At 36.2% G+C, this 24,065-nt stretch overlaps 1 protein-coding gene across 1 annotated transcript in view; it reads right to left on the bottom strand.

The window, feature by feature from the left end:
- Positions 1 to 24,065, bottom strand: part of gli3 (GLI family zinc finger 3) — a 153,065-nt gene that overhangs the window by 48,203 nt on the left and 80,797 nt on the right. The window contains exon 5 of the mRNA XM_051098052.1: positions 5,020 to 5,225. Coding sequence (XP_050954009.1) covers positions 5,020 to 5,225 — 206 coding nt within the window. The remainder of the gene's footprint in view (positions 1 to 5,019; positions 5,226 to 24,065) is intronic.

The raw sequence follows: 24,065 nt of genomic DNA on the forward strand, positions 1-24,065 counted from the left end.
ATGGCATCTGCCATTGCTAAGCAACCATCACCTGCGCTCTCAATAGGCATATTTCACAACGTGACGTCCGTGAGCCGGAAGCAGGGAAAACTCTTTTCCGGTAAAAGCACTGCCATATATATATATGCCAGAGGCTGCGCTAGACTTTAACATTGTCTGTCATTTTAATGGACAGGGTCGTATCTATTATAATAATCTATTACCCGTCATTTTAATTTTCTTATTTTAATTCTAAAAATGCTTTAAATTGCTTTTATTTTTGTTTACATTTTCATTTTTAATCATAAACTTACAGGACGACAGTGCAGTGTTTAAAAACAACAAAATACACTAGGGCTGAGTAAACAAAAAACAAAAAAACAAAAAAAATACAACGATTTCTCGATCTTAATAGATTCACATTTTGATCAACCAATATCGATTCTTAAATCCCAAACTATCTTTTGGTCTATACTGTTTTCAGCTGATGAATCAACAGTACACAGTGCGACTTCCTTAGATAACTGCATATATCTTAATAATGTTTGAGAACATTATTGAAGTGTCCAAATACACAAACACACACATAAACACAGTTATTAACAGGATGTTTTTATTATTATTTTTATTATTAATAAACCACTTTTAAATTCATCCATAAAAACAACATTGATAATTTGGAAATTAGCTATCATGGCAGCTGTCTAACATAATACACATACCTTGATAATAATATAAATTGCTCGAAAAGAGAATTTATAACCCCTGTCCAATTTTGATCGCCTCACATCTCCCTGAAAACTATCAACAAAACGGACAACATCTGCTATTCTTATTTTTGGTAAATTTGTTAATGATTGGGAGAAAACGAGTTTGCACTCGCACTAACAATGAATGAATGAATGACGATCGTAACAGGCGGCAGCGCAACCGGAAGTACTGCTTCCCTACTTCCGTTCTCGGCCGCCATATTGTGAAATAGGCCTATGAAGACGTGGAAGTTTCAGCAAAGGACAAACGGATTTCCAGCCCTAAAAATCACTTGAGGTAGCTCTGCTATTAAATTTATGTAAATATGGCTATCCCTGTACTGTTATGATCAGGTGTTTCACTATCTTGGCTGAGCTTTCAATGTTGTTACGGGAAAGGATGAAGCTGATTGGTTGGTTCTTGTTACATTATCCACAGTGCGCTTGCAGCATTCTGAAAAGTTGAGATGTTTTTATCTCGATGCGTCGTGTGGCTGCCGTGCATCTACATTTGAAATAACAAACTTTAGCGCACAAAAGATGCCATATGTGAACGGCCCCTTATAAAGCAGCGTAGTGCAGCTTTGTGCACAGCAGTATCACAGTTTCCACTAAAATATTAGGCAGCACAATTGTTTTTAACATCGATAATAAGAAATGCAGTGAATTAGCACATGAGACTGGCATTTTAAAATATACTAAAACAGAAAAATTTATTTTATTTTCTTTAACACTTTACTCCTGTATTTTTGATCAAATAAATATGATTTCATAATACATCTTCTGAAACATAACCCCAAACTTTTGAACGCTAGTGAAGAAATACATATGTACCTGCATATGTCACTACAAGTCATGAATAACTGACCTCTTTTAATTCCTTTAACTTGATAATTAATGGTTTTGATTCCAGATGACTTGGAATATATATGAGCCTAGACGTCTGGAGTACTATGGACTGCTTTTATCATACTTTTACAGTGCTTTATTTTCAATAGTGGAGTTTGACAACCTCAGGTCCCATTCACTTTCATTATATGGACAAGAGAGCCTGGATATTCTGCTAAATATCTTCTTTTCTGTTTCACAGAAAAAAGTTAGTTATACAGTATGAGTTTAACTAATTAACAATTTTAATTTTGGAGAAAAAAAAGAGGACAGAATTTTAGATGTGAACCCGTAAATTGCCTTCTTCTCTAATTTGTTCTGTCTCTCTTTCATATGTTGCCTCTATCTTCCTCCCACACTTTAGCAACAGAGTGATAACAGGTCCTAGAAATGCATCCTAAAAATAAACTTTTGGCAACATGCTTTTCTATGCAAACAACACAACTGAAAGAGCACACTCACAAATACACACACATACAAACAAAAAGAGAAAAAGAATAAGAGAAAGACTGACAGAGTGCTTCTCAATGCAAACACAAAATCATTTTAGCTGCACAAAGTGTTGTGGCTAATTCCTGTCTTCCCCAGAAGAAATGAACAAAGCGAATGAAGGAATCTTGACTGAGGCCCATACTGAATGCATGGAATATGCATCTCTGATTGGTTGTGTGAATGTAAGAAGAAATTCCAAATTAATTCGATGTGGGTATTATGACTTAAGTAGTGAGGGAGGGGTTGGGGGGCCTCCTTAATTGTCTTTGTTGTTCCTTCTTGCCTTGGCTCTTGCATTGGCTCTTGCATTAAGCCGTAATGTGCCTCATTTCCCATTCACATGTAGAAAAAAAACCTTTGCGGAATTTCTAAATGGGAGATGTTGGCATCTAACTGCTGGACTGATGATGGGGAATAGCACGGACAATTTTTAAGGATGAATATGCACCCTCAGTATGGTGCACCACCAGAGCCAGGAGGCATTCTGCTGGTGAAGCATGTTGGTATCTGAGAGAGAATAAAATGTATTTCAAAAGAGGGTTGGAAAGCAAGCAGAAAAAAACGATAATGCGAAAAATGCAATAAAACCACACCGATGTTTGGTTATTCTTTCCACTAACACGAACTGGTGGTTGCATATGGAATGCAAAATGGGATTAATGATTATTGTTTCAGAATATATATATGTACTGAAGGGATGTGCTGAAGACAGATACCTTTTTCAGAGATGATGATAATGGCTTTAAAACAAATAACTAATAATGGGAAAAATATTAGTCACAGTCAGTGTTTGCTTGATAACAGGTAAGCCAGAGATAGGATGATATTACTGATGCATGAAAATTTCAGCAACCAAAAACTAAAAAACTAAAAAAAAAAAAAGTTTTGTTTTGGAAGTCCCAAATGATGATTTTAATTAGTGTTTTCCAGTGGTGCATTTTGACTGTCAGTGTCTACAAACTCGGTCCTGGAGGGCCGGTGTCCTGCAGAGTTTAGCTCCAACTTGCCTCAACACACCTGCCAGGAAGTTTCTAGTATGCCTAGGAAGAGCTTTATTAGCTGGTTCAGGTGTGTCTAATTGGGGTTGGAGCTAAACTTTGCAGCAAACTGGCACTCCAGCAGAGAGTTTGGGTACCCCTGGTCTCTACTGTGTATACTTGGATAAATTACAACAGATAAACATATCAGCGGTGTGGATGCTATTGCTGGATTAACAGCATTTATTTCTTGTTTTTACTTAATACAGACATGCATTTTTTTTAAATAAAAATAAAGATTTTTTTCCCGATATACACACACCTGCTATCCAAAAGCAACAAGCTTTCTGCTTTGTTACTTTAAATATGAAACTAAGCTTAAGCTTTCAAATTCTGTCAATTTTATCATTAAAAGAAATGCGGTTTGACAGATCACTGTAGCTGCCTCAGTTCAAGTGGCACATGAACTGATTATCTCTTCCTCTATACCACAAGTTACAGCATTAAATATGTGAACATCATGAAACATGACTGAACATCAGAAGGCAACATTACAACTTACCGAAATGTATCATGTTTCTTGTAATCACTTAAATGTAAACAATATGCCATGTAATGTCACATTTACCTAAGAAAGCCAATTAATGTCAATATATCATTATCATTATTTAATGTATGTTTAATGTATGTTTTATTCAATATATGTATGTTTTAAGAAATCTGACAGACACTAAAAAATAACATACTGGAGTAGAAACATAATTATGTTATTAAATAGTTAGCATAAAAACATCCTTATGTACAACTTAAATATTTGTAGAAGATATCAAAATAATCTGAATTATTTTACTCAACAAATGGGTTTTTACCAAGACCACAAAAAGGTCACATCAAACCAAACTGTATCAACACGTTTAATTTAATCCTTAATCTGGGTTCTTATTTGGGAATAGTTAATAATTGTGTAAATGCTTCACGTCTTCCTTTGACACACTTAGTAGATACTAAAACCTGGCTGATGTGAGATGGCACCGCAGTTCGATAAAGTTGTGATTATCTGTGGCCTCTGAGAGGCCCCTCTGATTGCCCCACTTTGGTATTTGTGCTTCAGGCTTCAATTAAAACTCCATGTCTGAGGCCAGCATACTGCAGAGACTCTTTAAAAACAGCAGGCTTTGCTGACCCTGTAATGGATTTTCCAGTCTGACTTCACACAAGAAACCAAAATGGCTTCCCGGCAGGCCTCTGGAGTCAATCTTCTAAACCATTCCCACTTCTCATCCTTCCCTCCCTTCTCGTGCCCTCCGCCCTCAGCCATGGCCCTGAATTTTACCCCCATCTTAACTCAGGATGTGATCACTAGACTCTGCCTGACACGTTGAATGTTCCTCCAGAGGTTTGCTGACATGAGACAAAGATCAAAGAGAGTGACCCCAGCCAAACGATCAAACTATGGTCGCCCCCCCTCCAGAGAGAAGGACCACAGACATATGAGTTATATACAATTGCTATACACTCTTAAAAATAAAGGTTCTTTATTGGCATCACTGGTTCTATGAAGAACCTTTTAACATCCATGGAACCTTTCAAAAGGTTCTTTATAGTCGAAAAAGGTTCTTTAGATTTGTTAAATGTTCTTCAAAATGTTGTTTTTTAGGAACTGCTCACTAAAAGGTTATTTGGGGAACCAAAATTGTTTTTTTCTATGCTATCACTGCAAAAACACCCTTTTGGAACCTTTATTTTTAAGAATGTATCCCAGGCCTCAGATACAGTAGATTGACAGAATGACAGTTAGATAAGACTATATAGATAGATAGATAGATAGATAGACAGAGAGATTTGGGTGCTCTGCTCTGCTCACAATAGGTTGAGGAAGAATAGGAAGAATTTAGAAATTTAGCAGGCCCAGAACAGGTCTCTGAGATACTCACCATCTGCGGGACTGAGGCCCCTGGCTGCAGAGATCATGGACAGAGAGGGACTGCTGTGCAGCGAGCGGATATAGTCCATGTAGGGGTTAATGTATGGATGTGGGGGGTTAAAGGGTGACTCCGCCCCCACTGAAGGGTTCCGGTGTGGTGAGATCCGGATGAGGGAGATATCAGAAAATGCCGGGCTAGCCGCCAGTGCAGGAGGCCTGGAATAAGAGACGAAGAAAAGCATTTAAGCACCTTAGGAGTCTTTTTTATACAGTGTATTCTTCCACACATTCCGTGGGGTAGGATGTTCCAAGTCTTTGGGGTTATTTACAAAATGTCATGTTAACTGTGCATGTACAATCCAAAGCACATGCATACATTTAGAAAGAAGCATAGAAGAAAACAGAGCCCCGCACAAGCCACAAAAGCTCGGCATGTGATCTATTCATTTTGGATCCCTGCTCCAGGTCTAGCGTCTGCACAGAATGGTGTAGGAGCTTGAGCAGGAAATGAATGGTGACACTATCTATCGGCCTCCATCTGCAGGGCCAAATCACAGAGAGAGCGGGAGGGAAAAAGCCCAAGCTAAATTCCAAATGCTCCCCTCGCAGACATCCTAAGATCAAAGCCATCTTTCAACACATCACATTTTAATCAGACAGAGACAGCCAGGAATTCTTACCACTACCCACAATGCCTTGCCATATTTTCTTGAGATGGTGATTGTCACTCAAGTCTGCTGAGGATTTTGTTGTGTTGTTGTCTTAAAGTGTCCGTATTCAAGTATTATTATTTCAGTTTTTTTCAAGCAGGACTGTCAATGTGCTTGATTTAGGATGAGGAAAACCAAATACACTTAGGTTTGTCCGTAATAATATAAGGTATAAAGGGGCCTTGATGAAATGAAAGAATAACATAAAATTAAAGAAGATAACCTTCACTATTGTTGAACATTGCTAAAAATTCTGAAAATGTCTAGCATGATTCTTTTACAGTAATAACTAACTCTTGCAAATGTACTTCCAAAAAGAGGCAAGGAGTAAACAAGAAAAATAAATAAAAAAAAAACAGTAAATTCCTGGAGAGAACTTTGACTTCAAGTGACCTCTCTGAAGGACCAGATGGACCCAATTACACACTAAAGCTTGTACCCTCTGAATTCTCTTCAGGAGTCTACTTCACCAGCCACTGATGAAGAGTTTGGCTTGTTTCTCATAATGAAGAACAATAGTGGAAGCAACAAAACTTTCCCTTGAAGTGTCATCTAACCATTCAAGAGCAGCACTGAATCTGATTTTGTTGCTTCTTATCAGTCCAAAAAAACAATTAATTGATTCTTTGAAATCTACATTGAATTTTAACTACACATATTGTGTCATAGTTAGCTAAACTATTAATAATTGTTTTTGTTAATTGAAATAAACCTGAAAGAAAATCAAATATAAATATTAGAAATAAAAATTCTAAATGAAAGCTAAATAGAAGATGTAATTATAATAGCATGTAAAGAATTGTAAAATAGGGTCATTCCATGTCAAATCAGCCAAATTTTAGAAACATCCCTGGCTCAAATTCTTGCTAAAAATGCACTGAAGTGGTCAAAATTCAGGCACAATACCTTGCTCTCTGCAGTCTATTCATAAGATTATACATTTTAATAAGTTTCAGCTATATTTGGAAAAAGGGATTTTGTCCATTTTAACAGCTTCTGAAGCCACGAAGACTTCAAACGTGCAGTATTGTAACATGTTTGAATAAAATCCCACACTTCATAGGGAAGTGGTTGCTTTCGCCACCCATTGCATTCATTGGATTTATTAATTATTTTAATTTCTTTTTCATTATTATAAACTGTGAAGCATAGTCATAGAGCAGGCTCGCAATAGGAATTTTTGACAAGTATATAGTCAAATTCTACTTCACAGTACTTTGAAGATGAAAGTATATGCCAGTTTTGAATTTCACCAGATCCGTTTAGGTTCACGTATTAAGGAATATGTCTTTAGCTTTTGGAAGGTCTGAGTCAACCACTTGCCATGCGTTCTCACTGAGAACTATGGGCCATTTTGCACGTATTCAATCACAAGGCATGTTTATACTTCCTCCCATAACACACACTCCCATATCCATGCTACAGCAGGCATGCATGTGTGAATGACAGCACCCTCATGGTGTGTCTTCATAATCAGTAAACATCAGCAAACTACTAAAGAAATGAACACATACTCATACCATATCAATGCTCTGAAGGAGTATAGCCCCTATTTCCCAAACTAGACACACAAGTATGTGCACACACACACACACACACACACACACATACTTCCTAGATAAATTTTTTTATGACTATTGTGACAAAAGGACCTACAATGATTATTTATCTCCTATCATGACACTTTACTACAAAATCAATATTTGCAATAGTAGCTTTCACACAGCTACAAAATCAATTGCCCACAGCAGCGGCAAACAAACCTAGCATGAACTGTACTGAATTTACACCCCCTCAAACATATAAATCGATTGCGGCCATTTCAAAATGCTTCAAAGTACCTTTATTTGTAACTTTACACACTCATTCTTAACTTGTTTTAGAGGGTGTAGGAAGATAAACAGCCTCTTGTTTCTTCATCCCAGTGAGGCTACCATGTTTTCGTGTAACAGAGCATTTCACTATTATGTTTGTGCTAAATAGTTAAACAGCTAATAGCAAAAGACATGATAGTAATTATTTTTTATTATTACAATTATTACTGTTTTTGACGCATTTTGGAAGTTAAATGTTTTTTGAATTTTTGAGAAAAGAGGAAATGTACAAATTGAATGAATTATCAGAAAACAGCCCTGACTTGTGTGCTGTGCTATCTGGCACTAAGATGTTAGCAGCAGATCCTTTAAGTCCTTTAAGTTGCAAGGTGAGATCTGGGGAATTTGGAGGCCAAGTCAACACCTCAGACTCGTTTTTGTGCTCCTCAAACCATTCTTGAACCATTTTTGCTTTGTGGCAGGGCGCATTATCCTGCTGAAGGATAGGAATCGCAGTCACTGCTCTTTCTTCCACTGCTCCGTGTTCCAGTTCTAATGCTCATGTGCCACTCTTGGTGCTTTTGGCGGTAGACAGGGGTCAGCATTGGCACCCGGACTGTCTGTGGCTATGCAGCCCCATACGCAACAAACTGTGATACACTGTATTCTGTATTCTGACACCTTTCCAATAGAACCAGCATTAACTTCTTGATCAATTTGAGCTACAGTAGCTTGTCTGTTGGATCGGACCACACGGGCCAGGCTCATCACATGCATCAATGAGCCTTGGCCGCCCATGACCCTGTCACTGGTTCACCACTGTTCCTTCTGTGGACCACTTTTAATAGATACTGACCAATGCAGATGGGAACACCCCACAAGAGCTGCATTTTTGGAGATGCTCTGACCTAGTCGTCTAGCCATCACAATTTGGCCCTTGCCCATTTTTCCTGCTTCTAACACATCATCTCTGAGGACAAAATGTTCACTTGGTGCCTAATATATCTCACCCACTAACAGGAGCCGTGATGAGAAGATCAGTGTTATTCACTTCACCTGTCAGTGGTCATAATATCATGCCTGATCGGTGTATTATCACAATGTAAAACAACTTTTTTCTTACAGAAATAGAAAGTTTAAAAAAAACAGCTGAACGCATTTTAAAAAGGATGCATGCAAATTAAAATGAAACATTGGAAAAGGTAGCAGCATTGATTGTGCACCTTAACACTGTATTCATGGACATGAACTCATAAATCCGCATGACAGAGGTTTGTTTGACATGTGGAGAAGAAGAGAGAGAGAATGCAAGAAAATGCATTCCACCTCTTGAATGGTTATATCATGAACAAACTGCAGGAGCGAGAGGGCGCCACATATGGAAACCATTTCCTGACCCCCCTCCACAAACACACACACTTTTTTCATTGTTCTCTCTCTCTCATTCTTTCCTTCTTCACATTGTCACATGTTCATTCAGGACTGTTTCTTCTCCTCATGAGGCTGTGCTTGCAGTGGAAAGTTGAAATGAACAAATTTGGACTGACATGCTTTGTTATTCTTCATCAGGAAATGGTGTCAGGCTGTGTTAATATTATGCTGGCAGCAGAGCTGAACAACGTTGTGACTTTTGCAGTTTAAACAAACTGCCGTAACGGCTCCCTGATCAGAGCAGCCATTCTGCAATTATATACATGTGGTAAGAGTAAAATAAATATTAGCTTGCATCACCTTACACTGTTAAAGGTGCATGCATATGCATGTCTGATATGAGAAGAGAGGTAGAATAAACTTTGTTAGCTGCATTCATTAGTGATGATGTTTAAGGTCACTAGTAGAACCTAACAGAACTAAAATAAAAACATTATATTATTATCATTATATTATTATTATATTAAATATTAATACATGAAGGTAAAATATTATTCAATTAAATTTTATTTATAGTTAAATGCCAAAATGTAATACTTTGGGTTAGAGGTTGGCTCAAATCACTAATCCTGCATATGAGCAATAAAATAATATATAATGATGTTTCTACACATATGGCAGTACTTAGAGGTAAGAATTAATTAAACAAATAAAGAAAATTTTGAAATAAAATACTCATTATTCTGTTCTATATTAAATATTATTGTATGACAGTAAAATATTGTAAAAAAAAAAAAAAAAAAAAAAAAAAAAACATGCTAAGTTTAATATAATTTATGTAGGGGTTTATTCAATAAAATAATATATAAAGATTTTTGGACAGTTATAGAGTAATGATCTCAAAAAATGAATAAAATTCGACAGTTAATTTTAGCAGCTGTCTTTTTTTCCCAAAGGAATTTTGAATTGACTGATTCTTGAGAGAATGAGATCCCAGAATTCGAGTGTCATTCAAGTAATTTCCAAGTCATTCAAGTCAGTTCTTCTTGGAGCACAATACCTGAACTCCGGCACGACAGTGAAAAAGACAAGACAGAGGAGAGGAGAGAAGAAGGTGCATAGGAGAGCAAGGAGTGGAAGAGTGTGGTGAAAGAAAGGAGAGGACAGGAGAACGATGAGGGGAAGCAGGAGTGGGCCCCTGACAGCGGAAACAGCAGCTCTTTAATGTTCCTCTTTTCACTGAGATCAAAGAACAGAGACACACAGAGAGAGAGAGAGAGAGAGAGAGAGAGAGAAAAGCTTAGAAAGTGTAAAAGCTAACCTGAGAGGGAGAAATAAATAGCAAGAGCAGTCGAGGAAAGCTTAGGTTGTGGAGAATGATATATGATTATTACGCTGAAAAGATAACATGACAGAAGGTGAGAAATATTGGCAATAGGGAGCGCAGAAAGAGCACATAAAGATTTTTATTAAAAAAAGGCATGCATGCACATGCTTATGCCAGATTAGGAGATATACTGCAAGACAGTGTGTTTAAGTATATATCGTAACTGTATGTCAGTCTGTGTGTAAACATTGAGGGACATTTAAACCATCTGGCCAACTGTGTTGCCTTTAAAGAGTTCCTTTATAGTTCTGTGTTACTAGTGTCACCAATCAGAAATGTTTAGTTATATCCGGCACACTAGTTTAAAGAGACAATTCACCCAAAATCCAAAGGCTTCTGCAGGACACACACACACACAAAAAAAAACTTTTCTGGTAACCAAACAGTTTTGTTGACCATTACCTTCAATTGTATGGGTGAACATTCCTTTAATATTTACTGAATACTGCACAGTATAATTGCATAATTAAATAGTATGTGAAACAGAACATATTATGCAACATTATGTTACATTATTTTCAAATGGCCTCATCATATTTTAAATTTAATTTAGTGATTGGCATGTAGTTGTCTTGGGGAGAAAAATTGGAAAAAAAAAATCTTACATTACTTTTGTGTAAAGTTAACATGGCAGTCTGATGGGCTGCTTTAAGTATCATATACAAAATTGTCATACATAACAGTAGAAATGGAAGTTTAAGACTAGTGTGCTGTATTGTATACAGTATTTCATGTAGTAAACGCTATACATTCTTAGAAGTTGCAAATTGTGCAGAGTTAGAACACTGTACACAAGCAATAGTAAAAATAACATGGTAGTGCTATTCTGAACAGCAACTATAATTAAAATAGCATACTGCTTTTACGGTTTCTGCTACATAAAGATATGATAAAAGAGTAGGCATGAGAATGATGTTCACAGAGCTACAATGTTTGCTATTTTCAAGAAAATCAACCTGCAAATGACTGCATTTTAAGCTTCAGGAGAAAAAAAAAATTCAGCTGATAAGAGCAAAAACATCTAACTATAGTTATTTATGGTTGTAAAATCTGATGGCAAATTAGTTTCTGCACATTCAAGCTTTCATCCTTTATTGGCTGCAAACAGCAAACCATTGTATTATACTAGATCATGTTCTTGTAAATTTCTGGCACTCTGTTTGAACTTCCTCATGCCTAAGCATCAGACACTCTGCACAAATCTCTGATAATAAAAAAAGAACATCTAAGCTTTAACTAAGAACAGAAAGGAAGTTTCATGGGAGTTGAGAGGATTTCTGAGCAAAAGGGGAGGAACAGAGTCCTCCCTTATTTGTGAATTTATGCTCTTGTCCCACTCACAGTCAATGAGGGGCAGAGAAGAAGTTGAGATGAAAAGATTTGGGGGTGGGGGCTGGTGATATTCAGGTTGGAGATGAATAGTCTACTAAATGAATATTTCCTCCCTTTAGGACCACCAGGGACCGCCTCACTGTCCCCAAGAGAACCAGAAAACTGTCCCTTTCTGTGGGTTTGAGACAGTCAAATAGAGACAAATGGACAGAAAGATTAAGTAAGTTTCTATCTCTGCTTTGTAGTTTATATCCAATTTCCTACTAGATATCTAATTTCCTATTCATTTTGAGTTCATCTTATAAAAATATCACTTCAGTGTATGTACGCCCACAGCTACCCACATGTACCTAAGCATGCACGCACAAACACACACACACACACACACACACACTCACACACACACACAGACAAACATCTACCTCACATGACCCCTTGAAATACTTAAATATAAATCCCTGTGAGCATCCAAAGTTTAAAGTTTAAAGCAAAAAAATAAAAAGAAAAACTAAATATGAATAAATGAATGAATAATTTTTATGAATCAAATTTAATCATCTCCATCTACGCAATCTTTCAGCTCTGTTTGTTTCTGCACAACACAATAAAATACTGCTGAGCAATTAAACAGTACCTTCTTCTCTTCTAAAGGAAATGTTTATGTTCTGCAAAGCTAAGCTTCCTACCAGCTGTTTGAAAAAACATTTCTCTGGTATAAATATATGTAAATTTTCAATGGCGATAAGGGCACTACAAACCTACAAAGAGGAAGTCCAAACAAAAACCGAGACATCAAAGATAAGTAAGCTATGAATGAAGTTAGCTATTTTGCTGGACTTTCAAATGTGAAAAGTGTTTGCTACATTTCATTGTTCAAAACATTTTTTGGCTCTTCGAGGGACATATGGTACATTAAGAAACACTCACTACTCAAAAGTATCAATCCCAGAAAGCAATAAAATAATGTACAGTTCCATAGTACTGCATTTTTGAGAAGTTTAACGTGCTAACTGTGTAAATGTAGCATATGTGAAGTTAACCTCTCATTCTGGTGCTCTCCTGCCTCTCCAATGCCTCAGGCAAGAAAAACAAAACAAAACAGAAGGCCAGGATAGAAGCGGCCATTTTTAGTACAATAGAAAGAAAGAAAAAGAAAGAAAGAAAGAAAATATAAGTTATATATGTTATATAATATATAAGTTCTTATTCATCTCAAAGTTAACATAGCTGGGACAAATGCAAGGAGAGAGTGAGGTAAGGCATGGGAGGATGTAGACTGTGTAGTATGAGTATGTTTGAGGGACTTTCAAACTGTAAAATAACATTTCAGTTAAGAACTCTGTGAGGGTAGGGAAAAAACTGAGCACAGGATGCAGAGGCCAAAAAAAATTATTTGCTCTCAAAAGTCTTTCCCATATATATATATATATATATATATATATATATATTTTTTTTTTTTTTTTTTTTTCATGTAAAAGGCAGGCATGCAGGATGTGGGCTGCAATAGCCTACTTTAGTCACACCAGTAGATCCATCTTGTTCGACTAATAAAATGTCAAGAGCAGTGCGTTGATATTTAATCATGAGTGAACATTTGGGAGGGGTTCGAGCTGTGCATGTGTGGGTGTGTATAAATGTGTAGCAGAGTAGCAGAGTAGCAGAGAACATCACGTTTCACTGAAGACGTGAAAAACACATTCTATCATAAATGTGCATGCACACAAACACACAAAAATATTCTATAACAATGAAAGGCCACAGATTTTAAAATAAGCTCAGACTTTTCTCATCAAATTCATACAAAACCATATCATCTGAGGTATTATTTATTTTATATTAGAATTATTTGAAACTTTAATAAATATAATTATTTTATATTAACAGATGTCTCATTTTCTATTTTTGTTTCTCATAAAGCATGTGAGAAGAAACGTCTGAGAACCCAATGAAAAAGATCCTCTGGGAAGCCATTCGAAAATATTAACATAATATTTGGCAAAAATCTTCCTGAAATCCTATATGTGTTTGAATATGTGATTGCAATTGAAAAAGAAAATGTTACAGAGAAGGAAAGTTTACAAACGACTTTGTAAACATCCTAATATGATGGCCGCACTCAAAGGCTGTTGGTTCTCCTTAAAAAAGGGAGGGGAGGGTTTGAGAAGCATTGGTCTTATAGTTAAATGCAATTATAAAAATAATAAAGAACTGTGAAGGACAAAATTAGAGAAATTAAGAGACAGAATAAGAGCAGAAATTCATTCTCAGCAAATCTGGCCACCTCATTCCAAGCAACCAAATGTTTTAGCAGCTCCATGTGGTAAGGCTATAAAATATCTCACTGGTGTTACATAAATTTATACAGTGTTTTAAGAGTTTCTTTAAGAGACACTGGCATGAAAGAGAGATGGAGAGTGTTTGGGACACAGAGAAAGGAGGAGAGGGTTTCTGGCTGAAAGCAGGTAGGATTTATTGCTGTGTTCTATAAAGCTGGTTGAATGCTGTAACTGCCCCCCTGAGCAAGAGACCAGGGGCCGCTGCTCAGCAGTTTTCAATGGAAACTGCGCATTTCTAGCTCACTCCTCTGCAGAGGCCCAACGCTACAGCACACGGATAGATGGCAGACTCCTCCACATTAACTCATCCACTAATGAAATACAGTACACCAGAGTGCAATCAGTTTTACTACTGGGAATTAATCACTGAATCCAAATTTATATATCTTTCTATGCATAATGATGATGATGATAGAAGATTTATAAAGTAGTGCAATTCAGCTCTAAATTCATGTGTGGAAAACAAAACAAAACAAATCAAAACAAAAACCAAAGTATTTGTTAAAAATCTGTCATTTTCATTAACAGAATCTGTGAAGTAAAACTGGATAAAGAAATGTAATAAATTAGCTTGACAATCAATTGTGTGTGTGTGTGTGTGTGAGTGAGTGAAAGAATATGTGGGGGTGTGCCTTTTCAAGCCAATTAAAAGAGGACATGGCCTATTGAGTGACACTGAATGACTGACAGACGCCCTCCTTAAACTGCCTGAATCTGATTACATGGATTTAGCCTGTCAAGATTTCTATCTGCTGTTCATTTTATTTATTTTTTTTCTAATGCGTTCCTTACCATTCAGATTATTTGACCATTAAACATTCATAGTTGATGGCTACTGCAAAAACATGTATTGACACTGATGAGCAGAGTGTTATGAGCAGAGTGTTATTCAGCGTTGCTAATGATGACGAGTATTATCGGGGAATAACACACCTCGGAATTTCGTCACTAATCAGAATGAAGTATTCCAAAGAACCGTCTAATTTACATACATGCACACACAATATCAAGCAAAATTTAGATTTAGATATTAGAATTTTATATATATATATATATATATATATAAATTCTAATATATACACACATATATAAATTCTAATATATACACACACACATTTAATATTTATAAAAAAAAATCACAGTTTGATAAAGTGGAATAATCAGTTTTACTGAATACGTTTTATATTCTAGATATCTACAATTTAAAAAAATCTAGAATTCTTTACAACAAACACAGATAAAAGGGTAAAATAAATCTGTTTTCAACAAAATCACCAAGGTATTAAAAAATAAGAATACTTATTCCTTTTTTTGCATTACATATTAATTCATATTTAATCAGTTTAAAATGGTCACACTGACAAATATACAAATACATATGTTTCTATTCCAATGAAATGTTATGTGACTGATTCAATACATGAAAAATCGCCTCAAAAAAAGTTTTGTTTTCTCACATGCTAGGTCCCACCCTTCTTCTTCTTTTGCTCATCTGTTCTTGTATGCTCGAATAGCTCCAAAATACCTTCCTCATACTGGCTTTCAGCTAAAAAAGGGATTGGTCATGCGTTTAAGTGATGAAACCAATGTATTACCAAGAAGTAAAAAAAAGATATTACCTCATATTTTATATTACTGCTCTCATTTCTTCTAAGGAATTTATCTCACTTTTTTCCAAATCCTGAAATTGCTTGGAAAAAAAAGAGATATTTTGCCCATTCTCGAGTGTCTCGGCAAAGTGGAATGCAACTTTCTTTGCATTTTCCCCTCTCTCTCGCTCTCTTTTTCTTCTCTCGTGAAAATTGAAGAGGCTTAATGTCAAATACGACTAAAGCCAGCCTCTCCATATCTTACAATGCGGTGTGAAAATTACTAGGGCGATGATAAGACGGCCAGATAGCAGTAGAGAAGAGAGAGAAGGAAAAAAGACGAAAGGAGACAGAGAAAGGAGGTAAAAGACGACAGAAGGGAAGTGACTCCACTCAATTATACTGCAAAATTGGTATGAGTGAATATTTTTCATTCAGGTGACTGATGATATCTGCGAAGCAGCAATGCAGATAAATAAAGGAGCTTTCTGTCAAGTATAAACATCATTAATCATGAGGCCAGCCACCGCCTGACCGCCTGTCCTTACACCGCAGCGCAGGAGAGAGGAATTAAAGAGAAAGTGAGAGAGAGATAGAGAGAAAGAAAAAAGCTAAGCTTTTAAAACTAAAAAGGGAAGGCATGAAGGGTACCATTCTTTAGACTTAGTTTCTATGTTACTATAGATATTAGAATAACTATTACAATGCCATATTCACGATTACAGTGCTTTATGGGCTTTTTTTTTAAATCATGACATTTTACAGGATTCTAACATTGAACATGTTAAAAGGAGGAGATATAACTATTCTCTACTTTAACATATTTTAAAGTGTAATTTATTTGTGTGTTAAAAAAAGCTGAATTTTCAGCAGCCACTACACTAGTCTCCATCATCACCTGTTCCTTCAGAAATCATTCTAAAATGAAGGTTTGATGCTCAAGAAAGATTTCTTATTATTATTTATGTTTAAACGCCCCCCAGATCCTAAACTTCTGAATGGTGGTGTATACTAAACTAAATATATGGGGGCTAGGACCCACCCTGGGGCCAAACCTGATTATGGGCCCTGTAAATTTATATATTTAAGAAAATAGAGAGTGAATATGAAGAAAGAAAGAGTGCACACGTTTGCATCTGCAGGGGCTGTTGAGATAAGAGACTGTTCTTTATGCTAAACACAGTGTTGCCACTTTGTGCACAGATTAGGCACCCTGACAACAGTTTATGTAAATAACAAAATTCAAAGCACTCCATCTCACACACACACACACACACACACACACACACACACAAACGGTGCATACATGCATCAAGATTTTATGCTGTGTTTTGCTTTTTAAAATAGGCTTGAAATATGCAACAGCATTATCACAATCAACACAAATAGTCATATGGTCTTATTTTGTTTATTTTGCTTAACTTGCATTACATTGAAATCCCAGTAACAAACAATGATTCAATGCCTTCAGCCAACCACAAAAAATCTGGGTTGCCACACTTAAAGTGACAGTAAAACAGCAAGGGAGAGAACAAACAATACAGTAGTCTACATAAACATTCCTCTTTAGTTTTGTGAATCATCTAAGCCATAAAACACACACACACACACACACACAGAAGAAATCTCTTTTTTATATTATATTATACTCTATTATGTAATTGGAAAACATGAGAAAACAGCCTGATTATTTCACTATTGCCCACAAAAACACATCTCAGAACAGAAGCTGTAAAATATGTCCAGTTAAATCTCACTGACTAGCTGGGAAAAGACTGGGGTTGCAGCTATTAAATTGACCCCAAATAATGACTGGGAAATCAATAGTTAAGGTACTTGTAATTTCCTCTAATGGTTTGATATTAGGCTCAATTCAGTGATTATTGTTTGCAGAGAACACAACATGCAGACTGTGGATGGCAGCATAATGCACTTCAAAACATTTTAAGAGTTTTGATTCACCAAGCATATGGAATGTTTTCTTATCTAAAAGCCTTTTTTTCTCTTTACAACCATACTAGTGAGCAGCTGCACTGCTGAGCCAAGCCAGTGAGTCTTTTAAGTATGTAAGGAGTGTGTCTAGTAGTGTGTTATTTTATTGCTTGCTCTGAGCACAAGAGGTTCTAACTCTTGAGTAAACTCTGGCGTTGGGCAATTGACTTGCGGCAAATGCCTCTGTTTGTTCGGAGCAGTCACCGAGGAGACGGAATCCCGTCACTCAGGCTTTGTATGTGTGCTTGTGTGTCTTTTGTTTGGCTGAGGAAATAATACTAAAGTAAAACACTGACACACTGAGTCAGTAAAGGAACACTTACCATTAGGCACCAGACATAATGAGCAAGTCAGTAAGACACATTCACAAGCAGACGCCCTGCAGAGTGTCTCTTTAGCATTTGTCATATTTGTTTAAGGAGAAGTGATCAGTTTAACTTGGAATGAATACAGCCAAGCTATGTCCAGGTCAGTCCTGGCATAAGGTCAAAAATGTCATGTATAGTGACTGATTTCTTTCTGACTTAATTTAATTTTTGAATTTATAAAATGGTAAAAAAAAATAAAAAGAAAAAGAAAAGAAAAGAAAAGAGTACTATAAAATAACTATAAAATTAACACCTGACTTCCTGTATGAGTTTGTCATTTCCTGTGTAGGTCAAATAAACTGAACAGCCACATTAGTCGACACAAACCCCCTCCATTCATTATTGAATACCACACCGTTACCCTCTCCCGTATGAATTCATAACCCGCACGATTATCCTCCGCAGTAATTGTGCTTTCCCATGGCCTAATAAGACTGCCGCGGGAGAAGGGGAGAAAACACAAAGGACAGTTAATTTGTGATTTCCTTTGCTCATTCGGAGGCAAATTAAGTGTCAAACTGCTAATATGAAGCATATTTCATTTTATGAGCTTTTAATTTAATTCCGTCCCCTCATATCACAGCCATTAGTGTCAGTTAGTGCGCTACGCTAGCAGCTTCCACTCAGAGCAAAGAAGGCAATAAATAAACATGTTTCAATTAAAGCCTTCTCAAATAATAGGACAGGACAAACTCTGCCTCGTCAACCAGCAAATCAGCACTGGTCAAGGGAAATGAGATGGTCATTACCACTGTGTTTTTCTTTCTCTCATTTTATATATATATATATATATATATATATATATATATATATATGTTTTTTTATTTTATTTATTTTTTTATTTATTTATTTTTTATCATAGATGCCCACACTCACGACTGAGGCTGTGTAGATTGATGGCACTGCCGCGAGGTGAAAGCAACTGTAATTACGAGCTGTAATGAGGAGCTGCATGGGAAAGTACTGCAATAATATCCTGCCTGTTTTTAGGCATATATTTAAGAGTGCTAATAACGATTAATTCTGTTCACCAAGGAGAACTTGTCTTAAACAATTTAATTTTTCTTTCTTAACCTCCACTCCCACATCTCTGTCATTGCCTTACAAGCACACACTCTAAACCCTGCTTTGTGTGAGCTGTTTCTAAGCTTTTGAGCTTACTTGTAGGTTTAACAAAATAGCATATTCAGGTTTCAAGTTTCAAATTTTTTTCAGGAATATATGGCCACTCTGCCCAACGTTCCACAAAATCATCATCACATGCCAGATAGTCTTTTCTTCATTCAGTAATATAAATACAATGCCAATCTCCATGCATACCCCGAATCACAATCACTACAAACATCACTACCAAGAACCAGATCACCTAAATTTTTCTTACGCAGATCCACATACAAAGAGCAATCAAACAAAAAAATGCTTCTCATCTTCTATCACAGAAATATTTGCTGTTAACTTACAATGACCACAGATTCTCTCTGCCATCTGCCTGTTTCTATAGCTAGATGAAGACTTGAGCATCAACAAAGGAACAATGATCATACCAGTTGCATGTTATACACAGATGCAATGTAGCCCTCTTGTACTAACAAAGATTTGCATTGTGAATACATATATATATATATATATATATATATGAAGAGTTCAGATGCAAAAGCCTCTAAATCCATCTGACGTATTTAAAGTTAGCATTTCTTTCTGGCTACTTTGTATAGGTTTTTATGTAAGTACTGGTACTTCTGATTGGGCTGAGGCTGGAATTTAGCGAGTTTGAAGTAAAAGTATTTGATGGACGTATGATATGTGTCAGGAGCATTCACTCAATATCATTATCTAATTTTTGACCGAGATGGCGTTTAGCTGGTTTTGCATCTGTACTCTCTCTATATATATGCATAATTTTTCTGCCTCATCTAAATGAAAATGCATATTATAACATTTTCTCGAATAATGATGGTTAGACATAGGCATTCATTTTATCCAATACATGATACATCTTTTCATATAAGAAGTAGACAATACAAATCTACCCAAATCACCCAAGACAGCTACATTGCTCACACTTGTACACAGGAGTTTTTTACAGAAAGACACCTGGACATTTTCAATACAGCATATTATCAAAAGACAGTATTAAAAGTTACTTAAAGCATCTTCACTTCTTCAAATAGTTTACAGAAATTAATTTTGAAATTTGGATTTTATTATCAATTATCAAAACATTTTTTTTTTTGTCAGGATTTTTTGATAAATAGAAAGTTTAAAAAAACAGCAAATCTTTTGTATTAGATACATTATATATATATTTATAAAAAAGTAAATAAATAAATCATTCTGATCCCAAACTGAATGGAAGTGCACTTACAGTGGAAGTCAATGACAGCTATTGTCCTCCATTGTAGGTGTTTACTGTCAAAACTTGATGCATTTGTCTGTCCCTACTCTATTGTTTGATGCAGTTTGGATTTGAAAATGTCAGAAAAGGTGCTGCACTGCAAAAAGACATCTGACATGTTTTGACTATGCAGGGGTGAAATACAATTTTGCCCACCTTTATAACTTTCTGGGCTGTAATAGCAATTAATTTAATGAATTAATGGATAAATATCAACTAATCCAGACTTTTAGAGGTGGTCATTTCAGATTGACACCACAAAAAACTTTGACTTATCACTTTTAAATCAAATTCCCAAAAGCGATAAAAATCACGTCTATAAAGGTTACTAATCCTAATTGTTTAACTTAAATACAGTAGATTTTAAGCAATATAAATTACTGTTCTAAAATTAGCCGGTTTTTCACATTTACTACATCACACCTTTTCCTACCCCTTATTTAAAGACCTATTGCATAAGGCGCAAAGGTTTGTTTGCCTTCAGTGTCCTATAACAATGACAAATAATTCAAAGGAATAGTTCAGAAGGTTTCTAGTACTACAAATGAGTATGCTCTTCATACTCATATGAGACACATCAACTGATACTTAGTTTAAAAGAAGAACCAGATCCATATCTGCATATTTATATAATTGATAACTTTCACTTTGCATTCTCATTTCATTTGATTATAAAGAAAATACCTTTGCTTGTTGTAAGTGACTAGAAATTGTGTAGTCAGCATAGCATCCTCTGTCCCTTTTGGTGGCTTGCAAGTTAAGCGGTGAGGTAATTCATTCACACAAACCTTTAAAACATGGCCCCTGAGGCCATCTGGACCCAGTGCTTTACAGGGCTTAATATGCCCAAAGCACATTCTAATCTGTTTGTCTATCAAGCGAAATGGTGAACCCACAGGAATAACGAATACCAGTTCTTTCTTATCTCTACTGCCAGCTATAGCACATTTAAATCCATAAAACATATTTAAATCATTAACCCGTTTAAAATGATCTGTCTATAATATTATTATTTACACTTCTCGAGTCCCACCACATCATCTTGTTTAAACTTGCCAAGCTCTCCTTACATCTTGATTTGTTAATCAGTCGTCTACCTTACATTTAAAATCAATTATTGCTTTTTATATCATAGCTCTCAATTCCTTTCTGTTCAAGTTAAAAGCCTAATAATTGTTTTCACAAGATTCTGATTTTTTCATTAATGTGTTTTTTTTCCAAACCTTTAGAAAAACCACAGCTATCTATCTGTCTGAAAAAAAAAAAAAAAAACTTTAACCATTTTAGTATCAATAACAGTCTCTTCACAAAATCGAATATAAGAGGTTATACAGTCTGTGTGTCTCTGCATGAGTTGAAGGAAACATCACAGTTTGTGGTGTTAAAACAACCCTTCAACATGTCCTATTTATCCTTGCTCCAAACCTGTTTTTTCTTTTCCATTAGTTTCTCTGTTTTAACAAGCTGTCTGTATTTTGGCAGTACATGGATAACATTACGATCCAATCTACCAACAGGTGCTCTACATATTGCTCTATATACATCCTCAATTTTATCAAAACAGGTCCAATGTGCATGAGAAGTGGGTTGGGCAATCGATTGCTTCAGGTTTGGAAGAGTCTCTGTTAATGAAAGAGTATTAAAGTCCCTCAGATGAAGACTGGTTGATCTGTCGACTATGTTAAGATCTTAGTAAAGCACTCTGCAATGTGCATTTTTGTTTAGCCACATTTCCGTAAAACAAATGAAATTACTGCTCCTAAACTCCTCCTCTCATTTAACCTGGAGTGCGACTTCATCCATCTTATTACTGAGAAATCTCACATTAGACAACGTAATCATTGGGAAGGGAAAGAGACTTCCTCGTCTTCGCAATCTGTTGCAAATTCCTCATCTTGACCCTCTATTCTTAATCCTCGATCATTTTCTACTATGCAGATAGAGATAAACTTAATGGAGTCTCCATCTCCACAGTGCAATTATTATATTGCAGAGAAAGCAAGAAGTCTTAAAAATAAGTCATGCTCAACAACAGTACCAGTAATCGATCTTTGAAAGCTTTGCCTGCCAGCACCAATCCAACCAATACCACAACCATGCAGATCATGAACACGACGAAAACAACAAATATACCTAATAAAATAAACACAAACAAAAAAAAACAATGCCATGAGACAACAGCACATTTTTATAAAATGAAATAGAGCTAAATAGTGCCTATAACCAGAAAACGCACAGAACATTTAATACCATCAGTTTACTGTCACTTTAAATAAAGGTTCTTGCCGTGTCAATAAACTATATTAATGGGAATGGACACTATTATTGCTCTTTGTCATATTCATAGACTCAGAGCGAAGTGATTTGGGTGACAGTTCACACTCTGTTAAGTATGTACATAAATGTGCGTCTGTCCACATCAAGGCAAATGTAGCAAGTCAAGCATGTACTGTGAATACAACCGCCCCACCTGTAATTTAATTCACCTGCTTTCCCTCTTATCCTCTAATCCACACTTGTACAGTGTGTCTCTTCGGCGGATGATAAACTGTGGCAGATGTTTGTTTGAGTCTTGTTTGAGCCTTGTGTTGCCCCATTATCTCTGCATAAGCTAAATGCTAAATTATATTTGCCATTTTGTTTATGTTGACATCGGACATCAATCAAGCCCCTGGCGCGCGTCTGAAGCCGCCCCCCACCCCCACCCCTTCAAGCCTCTCTTTAGCGCATGGGTTAGAGCAAGCGGATGACGAAAAATTCATTATTCTCAGCAGTGTAATAGGCACAAGAGAGATATGACTCCCGAGGAAGGAGAGGGGGGAAGTGAGGGAGACACAGGATGTAATGATGAATACACAATGTAATATGGACCAAGTAGCTGCCCCATTAAATTTATCCCGCCATTAAGCTACAATGGTTAAACAAAGCAAACACATAGCTGTAATTTAAAAATGAAACATAGTGTGTTTTAATCCTGAATTAAATACAAGAAATGACAAAGGCAGCTGAAAAACGATTACTCTGCACAAATGTGAGGCTGAGAGCTGGGAAAACTGCTGAGAAAATCCCCCTTATAGAGAGCTCATTCATGACTGTTGATCTGACAGAGCCCGTAATCGCACACACACTTACATAGACTTTTTTTATGTAAAACTAATTTTAATTATTATAGAATAGAAAATCAAAATTGTGAAATTTCTCTCAATACAAAAGACAAAAAAGGATAATTCCAACTTTATATGCCACAATTGTGACTTTATATCTCACAAAGTAACCTGCAATTTTGACTTTGTTGTGTCATTGCAATTTTATCTCACATTGTGACCAATGTCCCCTTTAAGCTGTGTGCGTGCTTCTTACATCCTGACCACGTAGAAGAAATAATATGCCGCGCACAGGACAAATACAAAAATGAGCTGGGAAAGCCATTTAATTGAATTCTAGTAAATGCAAAATAATTACAATGCTCGGACAAACCGCTATAGAGTTGATGTCTCTATCAAGCACTCTCTATAACCCTGTTGAGAGACGCACAGACTCAGAGAGGTAATTTACACACTTAATCTCTCTCTCTCTCTCTTTCTCTCTCTCTCTCTCTCTCTCTCTCTCTCTCTCTCTCTCGCATAACTCAGTTATTAACTGCATTAGTCTGCTATCAATGGCTCAAGCCTCTGTTACTAGGTCTAAAATTATGTTTTGGAACGGCTCTGGTCCGTTGAAGTACTCTGCTTCGCGTCTTGGCGGCATCACCACCTTGGGTGT

The sequence above is a fragment of the Labeo rohita genome, chromosome 24, assembly GCF_022985175.1.
Source record: "Labeo rohita strain BAU-BD-2019 chromosome 24, IGBB_LRoh.1.0, whole genome shotgun sequence".
NCBI classification, from domain to species: Eukaryota; Metazoa; Chordata; class Actinopteri; order Cypriniformes; family Cyprinidae; genus Labeo; species Labeo rohita.